The sequence below is a fragment of the Strigops habroptila genome, chromosome 2 (assembly GCF_004027225.2).
Source record: "Strigops habroptila isolate Jane chromosome 2, bStrHab1.2.pri, whole genome shotgun sequence".
In the NCBI taxonomy this organism is placed as follows: Eukaryota; Metazoa; Chordata; class Aves; order Psittaciformes; family Psittacidae; genus Strigops; species Strigops habroptila.
In genome coordinates this window covers 96,523,480-96,546,142 of record NC_044278.2, presented here as the reverse complement: position 1 = coordinate 96,546,142, position 22,663 = coordinate 96,523,480, and the positions used below count along the sequence as shown (strand labels likewise).

Here is a 22,663-nt window from a genome sequence, read left to right as displayed (position 1 = left end):
CGGGAACAGCTAGAATAGGAGAAGCAACGTACTTGTCAGATGTGTGAATCTAGCTCAAACCCCTCCCCAAGCCACTGGAGTGGGATTCCTCTGAAAGAAAGCAGTGATTGCAGATCACACCCACCAATGATTTTGAATCAGCCATTCCTGCCTTTTCAGTGGGTATTTTTAAAGAACTGCCCAGTTGCAAATGAGCCTCCTGGGCTTAAGGAAGCAGGAACTTCAGGTGCGGGCAACAGGCTCCCGCTGTCTCCCACTGCTGTCCTCGTGAATTTGGTGACAACACTTCACTGATCTTACAAGCAGCACAGTCAGGCTCTTTGGACAGACTGTCAAAGTCTGGTTAAAAGAACGGAGCACTGAAGAGTTTAACTAATCTATATGCAGCCAGTAGTGATTATTAAAGACACACTTCTGAAGACTTCCAAATACACACACAGACATACGTATCTTCCAGAGGAAATAAAAAAGTTTGCACTTCAGAAATATGGTTCAGATTAGATCCATGTTTCCGTAGGCTGAATCTAATTTTCCTGAAAACACAGGCAAGGGAGAAATGGAAAAGATGTAGAGATCCCTGCCCATGGCAGGGGGGTTGGAACTAGATGATCTTAAGGTCCTTTCCAAACCATTCTATGATTCTATGGTTGCTGGGCAGCATTCTTTTCCTGTCAGAGGTATAAGGTGGCTTGTGTTTTCAAATGAAAAAATGTAATCATCATTTAAGACTGCTCCATAAAAACAACCCAAGTACTTTTTGAACAGACCTTTGTTACAAACCTCTCTTCAAAGGACTGTGTAATTGGGCAGCCCTGGCAAAAGGAGATAATGTTCATGTATGATGATACACTCTAGGAATAATCAAAACATGAAAGGTTCATATAGACACCTTCTGTATTTAACTAGAATGGTCTGTGAGAGTGGCAACTTCTCTATTTTCCTCTCTCCTATAATCTTGCTTTGAAATAGTCAATAGGTTTTTTTGTGGGTAGTACCAATGGAAACAGGACTTGGCAGTGACAGCTTTGGGCAGTGTGATGTACTGTCATGGTACCACACACCCATAAACATGTCATTCCATTTGTTTGCCCAACAACTGACTCTGAGTATGGTATCAGAGATAGGATTGCTGTTGTCTTTCAGCTGGGAATACACGTGTCAAACACTTCTCCAGTGCTAGTACAGGATAGATGCTTGGCTCACTCAGACTGGTTCCCTTGTGAAACTTGTGCTTGTGTAGACATCAGTAGTTTTGTGATTCTGGCTGGGATGGGTCACAGGCTGCTCAGCAACAGAATTACATTTAATTCTGCCTTTTAATTTGAAATCAAAACTATCTTGTACCCTTTTAGGTACAAAATGAGACAGCAAAAATATGACGTGCTTTAAAAACCTGCCCCATGGAACCACAAGATTTTGATGTGTAAAGATTTTAAAAAGTTCCCCAAAATATTTAGAAAGAAAAACCCCAACAAAACAGTCTATTTAAGAATACTTTTAATTTTTATTACTTTCTAGTAGTCATTTTCTCACGTCTGCTTAAATTCTAAACCAGCTATACAATTTACCTCATAGATTTCTTCCCTGTAGGAAAAAAAAAACAAAGTCAAGGACAAATCTTGGGAAAGAAAAGCTGGAGAAAGTACCATCATTCTAAATAGGCTGTATTGTTATTGCTTAATTAAGATAATGAAATGCTAAGGGTTGGAGCAACTGAGGCTGGGAGTTTTCACTTGGCATTTCCTTTCTGCTTTTGTTCTTTCTGCAGAAGACATGCCCCCTTGTGGGGAGAGGTTCAGGCCCATAAACCACCGCTCTCCCTTGACAGGTTTGGGTATCGGGCAAAAGAAAGTTGTCACAAACCAGCTTTTTGCTTCTGAATTTCTCACTTTTCAGTCCCTCCTTAGACGTGTGATACCTGGGGTACCTCACGTTGGTCTATTCTGCGGGCTGTGGGGAGGATGGGGAAAAGCAGCAAGCCATAAGGCTCTTGAGGAGATGATACTAGATGGCTAACTAGGAAGAATAGCGTGGAACCGGTTCCTTCAATTGTGTCAAATACCTTAGTTTTAGGACCTCCATAAAACAGAGGAAAACTGCTCTAAAGAAAGCACTGCATAAACATTTGCTCGTGACAAGGGTAGGAGGACACAATTCCCCGGATCTAAATGAGCATCCTATAACGCAGAGTCATCACTGCAGGGCTCTCTGCACTGAACTCCTCATTGGCAGGCTCTTAACCCTTGTCTAAGCTATGGTAGCACTGAAGGAGTTCTGAAAAGATTTGCAGGCTCTTAAAAGCCTTTTTCCTCCCTTTTTTGTGTGTCAATTTGGCCGTTGCAACCACAATGCAGTTATCTACATATGTCCTTGCCCACACCCTGAATTAATTTTGTTATTTATTAAAGCTGGTCACTTCAAAATGCCAAAAATTTAAGTGACGTGGATCATGAACATCCACTTACTGTTATTACCATGACAACAGATCTTCAAGTAATGTAACAACTCCACTGGAGTTATGAAAACTGAGACTATCAAATTGCATTCAGTGTGAACACCGGGTGAGGAATACCAAACAATATGATACCTCATGACTATTAAACACAGGGTAATAGTCTTCTTCCTCCCTTCAGTATTGAAAGTATGTTAATTTTCACATATGAGCTATAAGTGAGCGAACTGTCTCTCCAAAACAGATACGGGCTGATGAAACAAACAAATGATCTTTCAATACAAGTAGAAAATAAAACCCAAGCACATTAAAGCACGGGGTCTGGTACAGTGACAGGAGGCTATTCAGCTCCGCTACGTAAAGAGAGGACAGAGAAAGGGCACCGAAGTGCACCATAATGAGCCAGGAAGGAAGATGGCAAGGGAAGAGAAGGGAGGAAGTCTGCGCTAACAGTGCTTCTATCTGACCTATTAGCATAAGACATGACAAAACAAACACCGTGTTTTCTAGATTCACATAACATACGTTAATCTGTCCAGCAGCGGGTTCTTTGTGTCTCAAAGTGCAAGAACCCCAAGGTCCTCTTTCAGAAAACTGTTCATCACTTCAGGGAGAAGGGGTTATTCTACACTGGTTTTGTTCCTTATACCTCAGTACACACCAAGTCACTTTTCTTATCACTATGGGTACATCTGTCTGATTTGTTGCTCTAGACATAAACAAACTAGAGTATGCAGTAACCTGACTTTTGGGTGCCGACCCTCATGGCAGACTACAGGGATATTCTTTTCACTTGTGTGAAATCTTCATCTGATTTCCCTTAATGAGAAACTGTAGAACACACCAAACAAAACTTGAAACATGAGCTAGCCGGCTTGAGACAATTCACATGCTTCTGAGTGAGTGATTCCTATTTCCTTTCCATTCCACATAAGAGGACTCAGCACTTGAAATACCTGAGAACTGCAAAGCATTGCAATGTTCATCACTGCTGCAGTTGACTAACAAAATAACAAATGTAAAGTCAGTTGTTGGAAGGGTTCTGCCCTCTGCTCACTTGCTCAACCGTTACCTAACAAACTGTACGCAAACTGCATTAGCTTTGCGTCAGAAATAAATTGGGGTAGAATCTCAAGCCTTCCACTGAATCATCTCTGCAAAGATGGCCCATCTTTTCAGCAAGCAGCAGCCTAGAGAAAGCAAAAGAAGATGGGCTGTATTACTTGAGGACAACACAATAGTGAAGGTATTAAATACAGCAATTATTACCTACCTTTCTTTGGCTAAGAGAACAGACATCCCCACCAGCTTAGCAAACTCATCAGCTGTGAGAGAACCCTTTTCAGATACCTGTTAAAAAACAAATACACAAATAAACAAACTGTGGCATTAAAAAGAACAGTCAAGTTCTCTCAGCTCCTGAATCAGGTCTAGCCTTGTGAAGTGATAAGCTGGTAGCAAATCCCTTGCGGAGACAAGTGGTTTGTTTGCATTTTTTAAAAGTACAAATAATTATGAGTATTTCCGCTTACAAATACCTCTTCTTGTGTCCTGGGAAAATTGCGAAGTATAAAAAAGGAATGTATAAAAGGGTTAAATGTGTAAAAAAAAAAAAAAAAAAATCACAAAATAAACCAAATCACTTTTTAAGATACCTTGGGACAAAATGAATGGAAAAACCAGAATAGCTCAGACAGCAGTGTACTGTCACAGCCCAGCTATACTAAGTGATTTTGCAAACAGTGAAGCCTAAATGAGAAATAAAAGACCTATCCAGGGCAGGTCATTGATTTAGAAATTTAAGTCATCCCAGATGGAAGTGCAGAATTTGAGTTTAATGGGATTTAAAATATTCCCACTGCCTATAGAAAAATGCGCCAACCTCAGTACTCCATCCGATATTACAGCATACTAGGGGAACAGTAAGAGCCACCATCACATTCAGTTGACACAAAAGATAACTGTTTTTTCAGTCTTGGGATTCAAAACTTTGGCCCCATTGCCTCAACCAGGAGAGTTAATGCATGCTAAAATCACAGAATGGTTCAGGGATGGGGCATCCACAGCTTCTCTGGGCAACCCGTTCCAGTGCCTCACCACCCTCACAGTAAAGAACTTCTTCCTTATATCTAATCTATTTCAACCTTTTTTTCCAGTTTAAAGCCACAAAGGTTGGACAGGTGGATGCTTAAAATATTAGGTATGAAGTCTATTCTTATTGCTACTGCATTCAATTTCACAGATAAACATGTTTTCTTACCCTACAAATCAATAATTCTTCCATTTCTCCATTGCTTCAGATTCAAGCAGACTTATAAATCCAGATGAAGTTGCTATTTCCTGCTTCCCATCTAACTTGGTGGGGAGGGGTCTACTCTGCATCACTCTCAGCTGTAGTCTTTTTACAGAAACTCAGACTAAATTAGTCCTAACTTGATACTATGAAGCTAAGTGACCACATCTGGGTAATGGAAGTCAGCTACACAATTTAATATGCATATCGGTGATTACTTACTTTTCCTTCCTAAACCACTACTCTCATCAAGGGTGACTTTGGGTTCCTTTGACCTCCTGTCTTCACCAGCTGCTCAAAACCTCTCTCCTGTCTGAAAGCCTGTGACTTCCTTTCGCTTCTTTTCAGAAGTTTCATGTTACTGTACACGATACATTAAGTACAGGGTGCTTTTGGCCACAAGTCTGATCTCATCTTCCCTTTCTCTTATGGGCTAGCCTTCCTCACTCAAAGCCTCTCCCTTACATTTTTCTATGGAGTCAAAGTTTCATATTATGAGAATAAAAGAAACAAGGCACTTCAGTAATAAATCCACCATCTGTTGCTTTTTGCTGTTGACCTCATTTGTTATCAAGAAAAGGGTTTTCCTTTCCTTTCAAAGAGATAAGCACTCTTACTGAAGGCAACAAATTAATTAGAAACCAAAAATGATCAGAAAAAACCCAACTAAAATGGACTGGATTTTTTTGTAAATATAACAAAATAAACTGACAGGATTGACATACACTGAAAGATTTCAATTTTGATAATTTAGGATGGAATCTTTTAGACAGCTATATACATTTATCTCAATCTTTTTGATGAGAGAAAGCTATATGGTAACAATCATGCAAAACATACTTAAGAGTCTACCTCACGTATCAAGTGAAAAGGTGTCTGTGATAGCTCTATTTTATCTCGACTGCCTAAGTTAAAGTCCTTTTTGACTTTGATGTTTAAGTTTGGATACACCGAATCAGCCTTTACTCGACTTTATGAAAAACAAAAAATTACATCCCACTAAAAAAGACACAGGAAAATAAATCAAATACTGGGATAGCAGGACTTTAAAGAGTTCAGAGGTAGCAAGATCACAAAGGTTTACCACACCAAGCAATTTATACTATTTTTTCCTTAAGCTTAATTATATACGTGCTACTCTCCATCTGAGTGCTCTTCACAGCAGCAAACTCAGTACAAGATGTTACACATACAATGTGCTCTTTTATGAAATAAACCCAAGCTAAACAAGATGTAAGAGCTACTTTCACTGCCTACAAGCACATTGTGTACAGTCTGAAGTCCACTTCTGTTAAATTAAGTGCTTAATACATGCCATGAATTTCATCCTGCGGCACAAAAGATTTAGAGGAAGGCTGAAGGTTAAGGAAGTTTGAAAAGAGATGGAAAAATGATTCATCCCTTGAGGAGAAAGCAACGACTTAAGATTATTGCCTGCACAGCACTTTGAAGATGAAAAGCGCTATTTAAGTATTACTGTTAAGATCTGGAAGTGGTATATTTTGTATTTCAGAACCTCAAAAGGAAATCCTGTACCTCAAATTTTAATACCTAATGTGTTTAAATTTCCCCAGCACGGTCAGAACACTGAAGGAAATGAAGGACACTTACTGTCTCTAAAGCAGAAGCTACCATTTCCTCTTCATTATGAGACTGGAGTTCAATCACCATCACACCACTGTCAAATATCCGAAGCCTAAAATCCAAGAGAGAGTCAAAGTAACTAAAAACCCTGCTCACATTACCTATGGTCACATTTCTAACACATCCACACCTATAACCACATTACAAAAGGAAAACAAACACAAAAAAAGCCCTCTGTAAAATGAGCTGAATATTAAAAGTATCTTTAAAATCCGCAGAGACTGAAAAGAGCAGGGCATACGCCTGGGCTTAGTTAAATACTTATCCTAGTCTGAAAAAACTATATTGGACATGAAAAGAATATTGCCTGCCTAGCAAAGTAAGACACGGTTAAAAATTCCTATTTTAATGTAGAGAGGATGTTGGTGCATACAGCAGCATCTTTTAAGCAAAGCATAACTTTGTTTAGAACGACAAAATAATCTCCTGGAGGTAAACTACTAACTCATTGAAACACCGTGGTCTGCCTTGAGAGTGCCATGTTTTATAAATACATCTGTAAAGCTCTTACCTTAGTGGTAGTTTCAGTGACTCCAGCATCTTACAAGCATTTACTAAATCTTCTGGTGACAGCAACTATTAAAATAGTAAAACATATTTATTCACAGCTTGCGTTTCAAGTATACAGCGTAACAGTGAAACAAACACTTTTAGTAACTACAGATATAAAACAGACCAGGCTACACAATACTATTAGTTTTCTTTCTTTGTATTGTGCAGTCTATTTTCTTGGCTTGTATGCTCCTGTTTCCTTACTCTGTATTCTATAATAATCCTTCTTGCCCTGTTTACAGAAAGAATTGATGTATTTTGTAAAAACCCCAAACATTCACCATTCTTTAGTACTCTCCGTCCTTTCAGTTTTCTTTCACAATAAAGATGGATTTTTCCCTTTTATATGGTATTATAAAAAGCAGCATACGTTATAACAATTTGCAGAGGATACATAAACATTACATGGAAGTAGGAGAAAGAAAAAAGGTAAAAAAACCCCTAATTTTAATAAAGGGCTGATCACTTCATGCTGTTAGACAGGAAGCGTGAGCAATTAGTAGGGAACATTTTGACCCTTTTTCTTTAATTACCTTATCACTGAAGTGTATTTTATGAAATACTTAATAAACCCAATTTCTCACCTCTAATCCTCGTGCACGATTTACCAGACAGTACACTTCTGTAAGTGACATGATCCCTCCTCGCTCCTGTGTTAAGCACAAGACTGGTAAGAGAAATAGCATTAATCTGGTAACCATGGTATCTCAACTTGCATTTGACTGACTGAACAGGTAAAACAGAGGAGCTCATTGATGGGCCTTAATGAAAAATCCTACCCAAGCAATACCATGTATTTCTGCTGTGTCAGGTAAGCTGTTTATGATACATATTTCTCTAATAATTTTAAAATGCAAACCACCGATACTATACCCAAAGACTGTGAATTACTTTGATTTTAAAGCAGAGAATAAATCTCAGGAACAAGGAATTTCAATATATTAAATCTATCAATCAATTTACTGGTTTTTATTTTCAGACACACTCAGTTTTCTGTTCTCATCACAGTAGGTAGCACACAGCTTTCACAAGAATACTGTAATATCTATGCTTTTTAGCAGACATACAGCCCTATAAGTTGCAACATGAAATCTAACTCTTTGGTGAGACTCCTGAATTCTGTAATAGCTGCAGATCAATTAAAATATGAGATATTACTAAGGTGGGGTAATCTATGTAATAACTCTGTGCTACATTTGCAAAATACGTAATTTTTAAGGAGTTTAAAGACTGACTACTTATATTTTCCAAGTCAGTGTTGTTTCACTCTTTCTTTAAAAAAGTAATATTCTGCAGCAAGGGATGAAATCAGGGCTGTTCAAACAGAAGAAGGACTGCTAGTATGCTTTTCTGAATATCACTGATATTTTGCAAATTAGAACTTAAGATGCCATTACTCCACAGAAAAATTTTTACTTATATCTAGACTTTCTGATTCTGAAAGAGGATATATATTTCTTTCATAAACACTGAATATGAGGCTGTGCCACTAAATCTGAGGCTTTAAAAAGAGGCACGGTACTACAGCTGAAACACATTTCTATCAAAATTTAGGAACACATGGAAAATGCTGGTGCAAAATTAGGTACTTTACCTCCAACGGTGTCTGCAGTATTCCAGCCAGTTGCTTTGCCAGCTGCATGTGGTACTGTGTACCAGATCCATATGTTTCCCTAGTAACTGGATTAGCTATGCCCATACTCAGTAGGTAGGACTTGAACCTGATAGTCTAAACAAATAAATAAATGAGTTTAAAAGTACATCAGCTAGTGAATGATTCTGGTTTTTAAAAGCCTTTGATTTTATTCCTATAAGACAGTTTTAACGACTAAATCCATTCATTTTACTAGCAATAAAGTCAATTACTAGCAAAGAGAAGGCAAGACTTAATACAGTTTCTTCTTGACCAGCAGAGGTCAAAAATACAGAAATTTACACAAAGGCAATAAAATATTTACTTTTAAAAGGGGTCAAAAGACAAGCTAACACTAAACAAGTAAATCCCTTTTACTTTATGTAGAATTAAATCACAAAAAAACCCAATCGTGAAGTGTTCTTTATTAACATTGCATGTATTAAATGGATAGCTTTTTGCTTTGCATAGGAACACTTCTGTTGACTTTAAAAACAAACTTAATTTACCTCATCCTCAGTGATATCACCTTGTTTTTCCTTTATCTTATTAGCTATTGACTTGGATAACTCCACCATTTCCTTAGCCTATCAAGAAAGACACATGGATAAGTCAACTTTCAGCTCGACAGAGAAAAGCATGCTTAAAACTGAGAAAACAAGCATAAGTCTGCTTGGGTAAGTGACACATGCCATACCTTCTCCATCAGTTTGCTGAGATCCTCAAAAGCCTGAAATGAAAAGTGGACACTACAGATCAGTATAGTTACAGGATTCAGCTTCCTGGATACAGTAATCTGCCTTTGTCCACCTATCCAAGCTACTCGTAAATATTATATATAATTGGTTGATATGTCTGGTTCATATCAGGTCTTAAAATCAAAATTATACAATCCATAAAGAATGCAGAGAAGAAGCAATCACACACTTTTCTAGTATGTGAACACTAGTTCAATATGAAGTCCGTATGATAGGAAGGAACAACAATATACTGAGGCCCAGAAAAGAGTAAACTGTTCAAGTTTATTATGCTCTCCTAAAAGTTGGGGAAAGGTTTCTTGATGGTGGTGGTAGGTTTTCTTCCAACAGTTAACTCTTACTCAAGGAGATCTATTGTTTCTGGCCAGCAGCAAGCTAGCTACAGAAGTACTCCTCCTGACAAGACAATTTTCCTTTAATCAGTAGATGTTACCAAGTTAGTAAGAAACAGTAATTTCAAATGAGCAAGGAAGAGGGTAAATGCTTTAACACGTATGTATGCTTAACCAAAGAGACAAAACCTCTGAAAAAGTGTGGCAACATCCCTTCATTTTAGTGTCACATGCTTAGGAACAGTGGTGCTACCACAATAAACAAAAAACAGTTAAAAAAATCAATGAAATAAGGTCCACGAGACAAATTATCAGATTTAAATAAATTAAGATAAAAACTAGATTAAAAACATCCTCTGAAAACTCTAGTTGTCGGATCTAAAACCAAAATGCCTGCTAGCGCAAGAGAAAATTATTTGTACAAAACAACTTACTTCTAGTCTAAGAAACCTTTTGTTTCCACAAAAAATGTATGTAATGAACTCGACATTCACCATAGGACCACAGTTATATCAAGTCTATTAAGCTTAGTAAAGTGCTATGTTCTCAAATGCAACAATTCTACAACTCACAAAGGGCATTTTTAGGCTTCAACAAAACATACTTTTAAAAAAAGCTGAAGGTACACTGAAATTCCAAAGTTTTACTAATGATAACCAACTAGCATTGAAAAATTCATGTTAAGAAAAAAAGTTAGCATCTATATTAATGCAACTATATTAAAAAGCAACTCCCTCGCAAGCTCAACAACACACATTTAGCCTCCTCATCCACTTCTCTCAAACATATGACAACATGCCCAGTGAAACTGGTGTGAGAAAAATTTCTGAACCTCTTCAGCTAAAGTTTGCCTGACAGCAGCACCCAACCCCTCCAGCCACAAGTAAAGAAGGTTGTTCAGTCAGAGTATGTCAAATGACCAGAGATACATCTTGCCTACAGCTTCCTGCCATTGCTTCTATGGGATTCCTAGCTTATTCTAACTGATCCCCTACTGAAAAGACGCATTTTAGCAGAGTTTGTGCAGGAAGACCCGATTGTTCCCATCTACATTTAGGTGCCTTACTTAGTAGCTTATTGGTCTGAGACTCAACATGTGAAGAAGATAAGGAGATGCTTCTAAGAATGGATAAGGTTGCTTTTCATCTGAAACCCCCTCTGAATGATGCCACTGTTTCTCCACTAACTGGAGAAGTCTAGCCTCTTAACACCTGGTGTTAAGCTAAGTGTATCCAAAGCTAGGTATCCAAAATTAAGCGGGACAAGCCTAGGTCCAAGGCGAGAACAGAAAACATACCACTGTATAACAATAATCTACCACTATAAGAACAAAAGCTCCTCTTTGGAACATTTTTTCGTGCTTCCTAATCTACCAAATTCCATAATTTACAATAGATTTCCCAATCTCTAATGTAAAACAAAGTTGTTCTACTGTACTTGTATATGCTATCAACAAAATGTTTTCTAACAAGGCTTTTCCCAGCTTATTTCCAATCTCTATAACCTGCATGAAAACATCACTCATCAAAAGAGCCCTTGATTTAGCTAAATAAACAGCATGCTGTGTCTAACTCCTCCTCTGCCTGACTCACCGAGGGCAGGCCTGGAAACAAAGGGGAATGTGCACACACCTAACAGGAACTTCCTCAGATAAACAAAAGGCTAAAGAACTGGATTCTTATCAGCAGTGAACAGCAGATGCAGGAAGCCTTTTCCTGGAAGCCAGGGCACCATTTTTTAAATTAAGTCATTTATAACATTTAAAGCTGGAGGAAGGCAGGATTTTACAAGTCATGGTTTTCCTCCGTTCATACAACACATATAAATGGATTTCTTTTACTCTCTGACAAACCTACTAAAGGAAAAAATAACCAGACAATACCTTTTGAACTATATTCACATGCATGTAACCACAATACCTTTTGAACTACACATAGAACTTCATTCATTATGTTCCTCATAAACAGAAAGCAAAAAGTTTAACGCTACCAGTATCTGAAACAGCACACGGCCTGCAGAGGTGCTATAATTTTCTTATGTATCAGACCAGTGAATGCCTTTTTCATTGTGGCACACTGAATCCCATAAAGCTTTGCCATGAAAATTAATCTATTGCATGCAGTTCTGAGTACTTCTACATCAATCTCTACTACCAAGACAGAAACAGCCTATTTTTAAGGATATTGCTCCCAGGTATATACGAAGAAGTTAATTGCCTCTTGTCCATCAGTATTGGTATCTGGAATTCAACTATTGTGCTGTTTCCAGGGAAAAGGATGGTCTCCATCTAGCCCAGGTATTTTGCAAAGGCACTTGTAACATCTTGCTGATGCCTGGACTTTACAGTAACTATAAGCCTAAACCTAACATTGAAAATTTAAATATTTATAATATGAAAACCTAACTTCACCACAGTTAGGTGCAGACACTTGGATCAGCGTATTCTTCTTACTAGATATTAAATTTTCAATTGAAACCAAAATTAGCTGTAAAAAAAGAAAAAAAAACAAACCCCAAACTTGTAATAGTCTCTTTCTGCACACGCCTTTGTGTTCTGCTTCCGCTGATGAAAAGTCACTGAGATTTCTAATTCTACCAAAATCGATTTTACAAAGACACACCGTTAGTTTCAAAGAAGAGCCTTCTTGAAAGGAACTGTTTCAACGAAGTATCTTTACATATAGTGAAAAGCCAGTTAAACAAGGTAAGTAACTGTAAGTTACACACTCTTAATCAATTCAGACTTCCCAACAGAAACAATAAATAGTCTCAGTTGTCCCTAAAAGAAAATGTGAATGAATGTAAATGGTTCAGACAGGTGGTTGACCTTGAAACTTCAGTAGTATTTACCTCGGAAATGTTTTTGTCAGTCTCTTTTCTTTTTTCCTCTAATTTCCTTTCGATCCCCACAATTCCTACAGCCCTTATTCTTCCTGCCTGCAAAAGAAAATAATGAAAGGAATCAAAATAGGAAATGCTAAGTTTTCTCATCCGCCTCTCTGTGAAAAACCTTACATTATGAGACAGGAAATGTTCCCCCAAAGAGCTAGTATCATGCATACAATACTTCATATATTTCTTGAAAGTATGTTTTAAGCCAGTGTAAAAAAATAAACAGCAAGTGTAAAGCATGTATGAATTTGCTCTAGTAGACAGATAATAGATTATTATATCGAACCTATTAATATGAAGATGCTTAACAGCCTTATCCAGATTGAACATCACAGCTCATCCCAATCAAAGCCTCTGAGTCCATATGAACAGCCATACTAGAGCTGTGGAAACGCTATCTAAACATGACTACCTCAAGAAAAACACCCTGAAGAAACGTAGCCACAGAAACATGATGCTAAGTGCAGTCTGATTTACCTTGCTGAGAGGTATCAGTATGAAGGTGATGGTCAACCTTCCAGTTGATGCCAAATGTGTTTTAGAAAAGCTGGTACCTAAGTTACAGTGGTGCCAGCCCACAAACCTCTGACTGCAAAGATTAGCACTAGTGTTAATGATTTGCTATGGCTTAAGAATAGGAGCAGGAGGTAAGGCAATCTCATTAAGTGATTCCTGACACAGGGTACAGGCTTCCCCATGAGTCCAAATGCAACTATGTTTATAGGCACTACAAAGGACGACATGTCTGATCTGACATTGAACAGTCTTTAAATTGTGACTTCATTCATATAGTATTATATGAAACAACATCTACATGTTTATCACAATTTATAACCTAGAAGTATGCAGACAGATAAAGAAGGCAGTCTAACATGGCAGAAATTCTCCATAAGTACTGTCCATTTAGAATACAATGAATTAAATAGGTTCTAGAGAGTTATATAAAAGTTGAATGTTGTATATTCGACTTCCAGCCACAAAAAATAAAAACATAAATCACAAGAAATAAAATCTTTCAGCTTCATTAGATCTCTCACGCTGAATAAAATTGTATGCAAATATATATAATGTTGGCATAAGTGTGTGTGTATGTTTGTCACTACATTAAAAAAATTGAGGTCTTTCAAGTCTAAACACACTTGAGAAAGAGAGGGTAAAGTGTTCTATATCAGGTGAAAACTGTGAAAGAGAAACTAATTTATGCCAGTGAAGAAACAGGCAAAGTAAAGCTGAATTCCCATTTGTGCCCATGATGTTGGTTAGAGAGGCATGCCAGCTGCAGCATATGGGGGCAAAAAGAATCAGAACCAAGAGATTACACACAGATTCTGCTCGGAAGCTCTGCAAATACCTGTGGATCCTTATTAACTTGAATGGTCTGACCAGTAGGCATGCTCTCCCACCTCCTTTGTGTGATTTCTTCTGATAATCGTCTATAGAACTGCAAATATCAAAGAGTGACAACTCAGTTTCATAAACTGTGTGGAGTACCTCTGGATACTTCCAGCATCTTGGTGGTAGACTAAATAAATTTCACTGTAAGACAAAGCATGGTCACACCTACCCATCCACAGTACAACATTCATTATCTGGAAATTCTTAATGTCCAATCTTCAAAAACATATGCATTAGTGGAGGAGCCATGTAGTCACCAGCTAAACTTGCCTAAGTACTTTTTTCAGATTTTTCAAAAATGTTCCAAAACATGCTCAAGTTAAAAATGTCAAGGTCTGCTTAAGGACATGCTTTTAAATGGAAAGGAAGTTGAACAATACAAGTACTATTGATTTGTTAATTCAGCAGTATAAAGAAAGCCACACAGATCAATTACACTTATTCGTTTACTGCTAATACCAAGAGGTGGCATTAGTTAATTAGTTAATAGTAAGTGTATCCCACTGACCAAAATCCAGAAAGAAAATCTATTCCATTCTTTTGGTTGTTCAGAGTTCATAGGAAAGCATTCCAAATTCACAAAGAAAAGATCTGGAGTGTAATTGATACGCTGGGTAACCAGTAAGCATAGCATGTTTGATTTTCAGACACGAACATTAACGTGAAAATAATCAAGGTTAGAATTAGGCAAAACACCTTAACAATTATAACAAGGCATAAATCTACACTCATCCTAAGCTGAAAACTGCTCACAAAGAAATGAATGTGAGTCTAATTAAGCACACGCATTTATAAGGCATTTATAACTAATTCCAAGTTGAAAATCTGATTTCAACAGGTACAGCTTTTTTCATCGTTCGAAGTTAAAGCTCTCAGTCTCTTCAAGTGAGGATCTTATACTGTGAAATTTATTTAGAGCATGCAATTTCTTCATGATTATTAGGATAAGCCTTCTTTTAAAAATAGATCATGGGGTTTCTTCCAGACTGCTCGAAACTTTTGAGATTCAGTGTAGGTAAAAATAAAATAAAGATTTCTAAAGCGTAAACAAAGCTCTGAGGCAACAAAAAGTGTTCAGCACTAAAATTAGAGAGATGATTAGGAGTAAGTTGCTTGATTCCTGTTCAGTAAAGCATTAACTACACAGAAACACCTTTTACTCTGTCAAACATTTAACAGATTTCAGAGACGTCATTCTGGAAAATCCTGTGCTCAATTTAAAAGATTTAAAAAAAAAAGTATAAGATTCTATTAAAAGTACTAACACAAGAAGAAAGCCTAATAATGCTTCTTAACATTTCTGGAACTCTATGTGCGTGATTTAATCAAAGTATAGAACCCTGAAGCTTCATAATGTTTGTGTTCAAAAAGGATGTATTGAAAAAGCTCCACCTCAAAAGTAAACATGGAAAGATCATGGAAAATTATCATTAACGCAGCAAGCAGAGAAAAGCATGTCCAAAGATCTGATGTGCTGGGCTTGCATGGTACAAAACTTACCTCAATCTGCCCATGTTCTTTGAAAGAAAGTTTGATGTAGGAATATTTGCTGCTTTGGAATGGACCAGGCTCTTTGTTTGAAGAAGCAGGATGAAGATGAACCACTATTTTGGCACTAAAGAAAAAGTTAAAGGAAAGAGAAGAAGCAGCTTTCTGTAATACGTAAAAAAAATCTTCTATGATCAAAGTTGACTATTTAATCAAAACTTCTCTTACCTTTATCTCAGATAGGTGCTTAAGTACATGAAATAATACTTTATGTCTGTGCATCAACATTTAAGTATTTTGACTCAATATTATAGTAGATCTTGCATAAAACCTACTATAACCTCTAAAACATCTCACAAATTTAAAATGTACCCACCATCAATTCCTAAAAAATAAACTTAACAAATTTTTACATTTCAAGTAACAATTTCTGAAAAATCTTTTAGTTAAGATAAAAACTAATATTTGAGTTGGCTTTTCACTTGCAGTAACTACTGCCAAAATACAGTATCTCTGTCACAGGAAAACAAAAGGTCTCAGTATTACATTTAATCTATCCCACTTGTATCCCACTTGCAAACACTGTATGTCAGTTTGTCCAAAACCAACATTCAAAGGTAATATGCATGGAAATAACAGTCTAAAATGACACCTACCACCAAAACAAACCTTGAGATAGCATTATTTTAGGAACATAACAGTCTGCTATCACAGCATGACTGCAAGTTCACCATTCCCATTTCATTTTACTGATACTTCTTCAACGGTCTTTATTTACTTGACTTTTCCAGGATTAGCAAATTACCTGATTTCCTCTGGAAACCCTCAGGATATTCCCTCACCCATTCTGTAGGCTGCAAGCAGATGTCAACTACATACATATTTCTGCATTTTTTTTTTCTCTTTTTCTTGTGAAACTTAGAATCACAGAATTGTTTAGGTTGGAAAAGACCTTTAAGATCATCGCATCAAACCGTTAACCCAGCACTGCCAAGTCCACCACTAAACCATGTCACATCTACAGGCTGCCCAGGGATGGTGACTCAACCACTTCCCAGGGCAGCCTGTTCCAACACTTGACAACCATTTTGGTGAAGAAACTTTTCCTAATATAAACCTTCCCTGGCACACCTTGAGCCCATTTCCTCTTGTCCTGTTGCTTCTTAGTTGTGAGACTGACACCCACCTCGCTACAACCTCCCTTCAGATAGAGAGTGATAAGGTCTCCCTCAGGCTCCTTCAGGCTGAACAACCCCAGTTCCCTCAGCCACTGCTCATCAGACTTGTGCTCCAGACCCTTCACCAGCTTCATTGCCCTTCTCTCGACCTGCTCCAGCACCTCAATTTCTTTCTTGCAGTGAGGGGCCCAGAACTGAACACAGGATTCAAGGTGCAGCCTCACCAGTGCCACGATAATCGCTTCCCTGGCCCTGCTGGCTACGCTTTTTCTGGTACAGGCCAGGATGCTCTTGGCATTCTTGGCCACCTGGGCACACTGCTGGCTTACACACTTCTTTATACACATACCATACTGAATTAGTTATTCAAGCAAGTGGAAACACTTGAGTTCCTTCTAAGTATTGCTAGCATTTCCACATTCAAAATCAATCATATGGTCATGAAAAGCTGTATAATGTGGGAACATGGCAGAGTTTCTACTCCCAACCAGTTCTGTGGCACAAAAGACTAAAATGAGCTTTCAAATTCAGATCCAGAAAAATCACTGTTGTCATTTATGACTAATCAAATCTAAGCTAGAACATATACTTGTTTAGCAATTACAGGACAGTTATTTAACAAATCACATCAGACACTGTTTTGTCATGACTCTCTTACACATTTGACCTCAAGTAAGGAAAGCAGGTCCTTGTAGCTGTCAGTCTAGAAATGTAGATTGCAAATGGAATCTACCATGAATTAATATATAACCTTGGGCACCTCACATAACATGCATGTGCAAACTATCCATCTGAAAAAGACAATGACCTTACCTTTTTCCTATCCCAGCTGCTTGCTCTTCAATAAAGACGACCTGAGACAGAGGTACAGCAATGCAGCACTCCTGGAATAATCAATGCAAACACAAGTGAAATTAAAGACATATCCTGCCTACTTATTACCTAAAACCAAGTGTTCTCTTACCCCATTTCACAAGCAGTACAGATATCTACAGGTGCTGCCTGAGGAACTCCATATGAAATATGATAGTAACAATAGAAACATTCTATTAAAGACAAATATAAGTAGAAAACTAATACAAAGTTGCAACTGAGTTCTAGTTAGTCAAAAACCAAACTTGAGTGTCAGCTTTCTACACCTCAGGCTAGATTCATAGAAGGACTCAGGAATTTAAGAAGGCTTTAATATCTACATTCAAAATTTCCACACTAAAATTTCCACACTACTGCAGCTTACCCCTGAATGCACAGGGTATGGGTTCTTAACATTTTTTGCATTGATGTTACTTTGGAAGCTAAAATAACATCCAAAAGTACCAGTCTTTTGTGCTTTTGTTGAACATTTAAACAACTAGACTATCCTCTGAGTGGAAGAGGAATTTCTCCACCTACCCCACACCCACTGACTTAATCCAGAACTTGATGCAGCTCGACACACATTTATTGGGCTGTGCTTTAGATAAAACAAAGCAGAGCAAGAAACAAGACTGTACCCATCTGTGGGAGAGTAGGCTAAACTCTTACTATATGCACTTGAGACAGAAATTGCTCATTAGGTGCCTCGTCTTGTTTTGGTGAATATCCTTTGGCAAACATCATCTTCCACAACACAGCTTGGTGACTGACAGTCACCCAGGATATAGGAAGCACAGGTTGCATTCCCTCTTGGAACCTCTCTCTTCCATCTGCCAAGAGGGTGTGCCTAACACCAAGCCATAATGAACACTGTTACAGGGCCCTCTCAAACCCTGCTACCAAAATTGCTCCTCTTTGCATGGAATAATTAAATACTCATTAAATTGGAGCTTAGGGAAGTAGACATTCAGAGACTTCGACTAATGAGTAAATCTCTCATTGGGAAAAAACATGGGTTGTACTTCCTGTTCTAAAACCTCTTAATACAAGCTATCTAGATTTTTCTGTGGCTCCAGATTCTACAGCCATTACAGAAAACAGTTACTGCCTGGCAAAATGCTCACACAGTTCTGGACACTTTAAATACAGGCAAAATGATAATTCTGTTAAAAAAAGGTTTTGAAAATGACAAAGGAGTCCAGCTATGTATAGCGTGTACACTGCCAAAATGATTCATTTAGTTCACAGCTAGAAAGTTATGAACTTATTGTAAGCACAAGGTCTTAGAATCACCCCTTTCTGGTGAGAGAAGCGATACAAAAAGAGAGATGTGTTAAAAATGCTGTGAGTTTATTTGGATTTTTTTTTGCTAATGTCTTATGCTCATATTAGGCATGATTTTATCATTTAAAATGTTGTACAGATATAGCTATGTAACAAACTTACAAGATTTACTTTTATTTTCCTCTGGAAATCTGTATTTTCTATACTGTTCAACTGCAGGTGGTATGTAACAACAGCAGTCACACAACACAGCTGTTTGGCTTTGTAAAACAGTTTGCTATGTTAACCTAATGACAAGTGCCCCATTTATTACTCAAGTCTGCTGACACAATAAAAGGGAACTCTCTCTACAGGTTTCTTCTAGGTATGCTAGGTAAGGTTTCTAAGGCTGACGTTACATCACAGCTGAAATTAGCGAACAACTCACCATGAAAATAAAAGGGCACTGTGCTACCCATGTTTCAGTCGTAAGAGCTTGAAAAGGCAGCAGCTTGACTTACCACACTAACAAAGTGATCTATATTTATACGTCCCTGATGAGGACTGGGTGATTTCTGCCAATATCCTGGACATGTATTTCTGCCCTGTCTGTTAATCAAGCCTGGAGCTTGTAAAAATCTTTGCTGAAACCTGAAACTATTTTTCTTATTCTCAAAGATTCTTCTCTGTTGATTTAGCAAATTCAATTAGCTGGGTACAAGAAACCACGTGGCCTAGGAGCAGGGTGAGAGGTCAGGAAAAAAAGAGACAAATGTCATCCTTTTGTTGGGAAGGAGAGAATAGGGATATGGACAATTGTAAGACTTGCTGAAACCATAATGCTTAATGTTACTCTATGCAAGAAAATGTCCAAGCCAGAAGACTGGAAGCTGTGCATGTGGCAGTACATGCCTACCTCTCAAAAAGAGATGCTGATAAACAAATAACAAACAGACATTTTAGCAGAGATAAGTAATCTCACACTGACTGTACCAAACCCAGAAAGTTAATTTATAGAGAACAGGTCATGGCCTGGATAACCAACCCCCGACTTGTTTAACAATAACCCCACCCTGGGACCAGCTCTCAAAACATACTGAAAAATTTGACTAAAAATAGTTCTGCTGTTCCTGCAAACAATCTGTAAAGAACAAATATACGGCTTTGCCAAATTAGGAATAGCCTCAGTGACTTTACCTTCAGAAGGCTCTAAGTAGCTTCCTGCTCTGGAGCAAGGACGTGGTATTTGGTAGTGAGCGGCCTTTGGTCACGAGAGATGCTTCAGCTATCCTTGCACAAAACTAGTCCAGTGAAATATAATTTGCCTTTAAAAAGTCGTCATCTGAACAAGCTCTGTCTAAACTTTGGCTTCTGGGGCTAAGTTTCTAGAATACTGTGTCCAAAATAAGCATAATCCAACCTGGGTCAGATTAAGACTTCTTCAACTGCAGCTGTGAAATGGTGCACATTGCCACAGTCTACTTAGAGCTTTGCATCTGTTTGTTGTCTTCACTTCCAGCCTGCAATCTCAGGCTTTGGCTTGATCATACAAAGCATTCAGCAGCAGTATTACTACACTGTAGTTCTGACTGTCACCCGAGCTCTGAGCCAGTTCTCCATAGCAGTACAGACAAATGTTCCAGCTTCTTGAAGGGATGGTTCAGCACAGGAACAGGCAGTGGGGAGGGTAAGACCCAAAGAAAACAATACTGCCACAAAACACATCCTATTGTCAAATCATGGTATGGTGGGAACAGAAGACAGGGAAACTTGGAACTGAAAACAGTGAGGAAGAAAAGGTCTTGCTGGACAAGGAGCACGGGAGAGGAGTTAACATGATGATCTGCCTGACGTATTCAACTTCAGTCTCAAACCCAACATTTTTTAGTGCATGATACCAGACTCTTCTATTCTATTTTTGTGCTGTAGAAAGGAAAATTTGTATGATTCATTCCCATCCCTCCTCATCTCTGCATGATTATTTTATTAAAGCAGAATTGGGTGAAAGATCATTCCTGTACATAACTTTCCACTGTGAGCCAAAAAATGGACTATACTTGTAAAACAAAACACACACAAAGGGAAGCAAAACCTTCTCTCCATGTGCAGCCTCTTCAGTGGCAAACTACTTGTTTAGTACAGAATTTACAATCGAATAACGTAAAAAGAGACAAAAGCGGGACTTACATGATTCTTCTGATCCCTCCAGAGTAGCCTGTGTGTGCTAAGCAGTAATACTCCACTATCAAATTTCACCTAAACAGGAAAAATTAAATGTATCAACAATAAATTTAACTAGTAAGCTGCATAAACACTGATCTTGGGAACATTACACATTACCACAACATCGTGATCAGATTCAACAAGGCAATATTTTGAGAGCATTTTTTTTTTTTTTTTTTTTTTTTTTTTTTCAGAAAACACAATAAATTAAGTTTAGGAAACAATGGAGAAAATTAGTATAAAAGGACTAGATAGATATACACAAACTTCCTTTTTCAACTATATAAATTTTCCCCTAGGATATCCTGAAGGATCCTCCCTCCATATGCTGTGCAAGATATACAAACATTCTTAAATATCATGTTCTAAACGGGGCTATTGGCTTTGGAATGCTACGTGCTGACAAAGAAAGTGAAAGTTACACAAAAAAGCAGAGCCACCTAATAAGAAGATGCTATGCACAGTCTGCAATCTTCCAGCGTGTCGCACCGGAGTATTGCTTCTACCCATTTTACTGCTGAAATGTTCTTTATTTATCAGGCAGCAATCAGTATGTAGAAAATCCGTGTTAGCAAATTGCTTCCTACTTGTAAAACTTGAGGCATGTTTTCACAGCTTTTTATGAGGGTATGCAACTACTGTGGTGTGGAAGAAATAAGAGATAAGGAGTTCAGCCCAGCAGTAAAGTGAAGCAATAAGTGGGTAGGCTCAGATATTGACAGAACCATGAAGCACCAGATTGGAAGGGACCTCAAGCATCATCTGGTCCCACTTTTCCAGGCAAAAGCAGGAATAGCACACATAGGTCCATACTTTTCCAGGCAAAGCATGACCTAGACTAGATGTCCCACCCAGCACCCTGTCCATGCAAGAGAGCACCGTTCAGGACCAGAGCTAGAAGGCATTTTACAGCTACCGGGATGACTCAGGTGTGAATTGTGTGACACGCAGACATGACATCAAAGCCGAAGAGAGCAGCACGGGGGGTGCTCAGCCCTGGCCCCGGAAGTGGCAGCCCACAGAGCGGATGGACATCATGACACTGCCACCAGCTACCCACGCCCGATGGGGATCCCAGCCCCCCCTCCGTGTGGCACACACCGCCCGAGACCCTCCTCAGCCACAAAGCCTGGCTCCCTCCCTTAACATTCTCCTCCCGGGGCCGGACGCTGGGGCAATGAGCACTCTCCTCCCGCAGCGCTGACGGATGCTCCGCCTGCAGCCCGGGCCCCTCACACGCCTCGTCTCGCCCCCCCTTGCCGGATACCACCCACAGCCACGTCTCCCCCCGCCGCCCGCCTTGGCCGGGGCCCACGGCCGTGCCCTCTCCCCGCCTCTCCCGGCTCGCTGGGCCTCGCCGCGCCGCCGGGCCCCGCGCAGGGCCGCTCCCGTCACCTTCTCCTCCCCGTCGTAGAGGCGCACGCCGCGCTGCTGCACCACCAGCGTCTCCCCCAGCTCCAGTAACCCGCTGGTCCACGCGAACCTGTCCATGCCGGAGCCCCTTCCCCTCCCCGGCCGCCGGCAGTCCAGGCCGCGGCCGCCGCTCTCCGCCCGCAGCCGCCGGCGCGCCAGGCCCCATCCCCGGCCGCGCCGCGCCCCCTAGCGGCAGCCTGCGGGCCCGCCGCCATCTTCCCGCCGCGGCCGGCGGCACCGCCCCGCTCCTCTCGCGCCGGCGCCCGCCCAACGGCCGCCGCCGCACGCCCTC

General features: G+C 39.3%; 1 protein-coding gene across 2 annotated transcripts; it reads right to left on the bottom strand.

Moving 5' to 3' along the window:
- Positions 1 to 1,484: 1,484 nt before the first annotated feature.
- Positions 1,485 to 22,608, bottom strand: VPS36 (vacuolar protein sorting 36 homolog). 2 transcript variants are annotated; one of them, XM_030476769.1, is made up of 15 exons: positions 22,354 to 22,541; positions 20,923 to 20,991; positions 17,431 to 17,501; positions 15,452 to 15,566; positions 13,908 to 13,997; positions 12,515 to 12,601; positions 9,272 to 9,304; positions 9,084 to 9,161; positions 8,536 to 8,670; positions 7,526 to 7,591; positions 6,901 to 6,965; positions 6,357 to 6,441; positions 3,726 to 3,802; positions 3,525 to 3,642; positions 1,485 to 1,584 (listed from the first exon to the last, which is right to left on the bottom strand). In XM_030476769.1, the coding sequence occupies exons 1-14, from the start codon at positions 22,447 to 22,449 to the stop codon at positions 3,549 to 3,551; spliced, it is 1,161 nt and encodes a 386-aa protein (XP_030332629.1). In that variant the 5' UTR covers positions 22,450 to 22,541; the 3' UTR covers positions 1,485 to 1,584; positions 3,525 to 3,548. The 2 variants fall into 2 exon arrangements, with proteins under 2 accessions (XP_030332629.1, XP_030332628.1); XM_030476768.1 differs by having other exon boundaries at positions 1,485 to 3,642; positions 22,354 to 22,608.
- Between the last annotated feature and the right edge of the window lie 55 nt (positions 22,609 to 22,663).

Bases quoted from the DNA above. Each gene is read 5' to 3' on its own strand.
- VPS36 (XM_030476768.1), bottom strand. From the start codon at position 22,449: ATGGACAGGTTCGCGTGGACCAGCGGGTTACTGGAGCTGGGGGAGACG. The intron at 20,992-22,353 runs GTGACGGGAGCG...TTTCCTGTTTAG, and splicing joins TCTACGACGGGGAGGAGAAG to GTGAAATTTGATAGTGGAGT. The intron at 13,998-15,451 runs GTAAGTTTTGTA...TGATATTTGCAG, and splicing joins AAGAACATGGGCAGATTGAG to TTCTATAGACGATTATCAGA.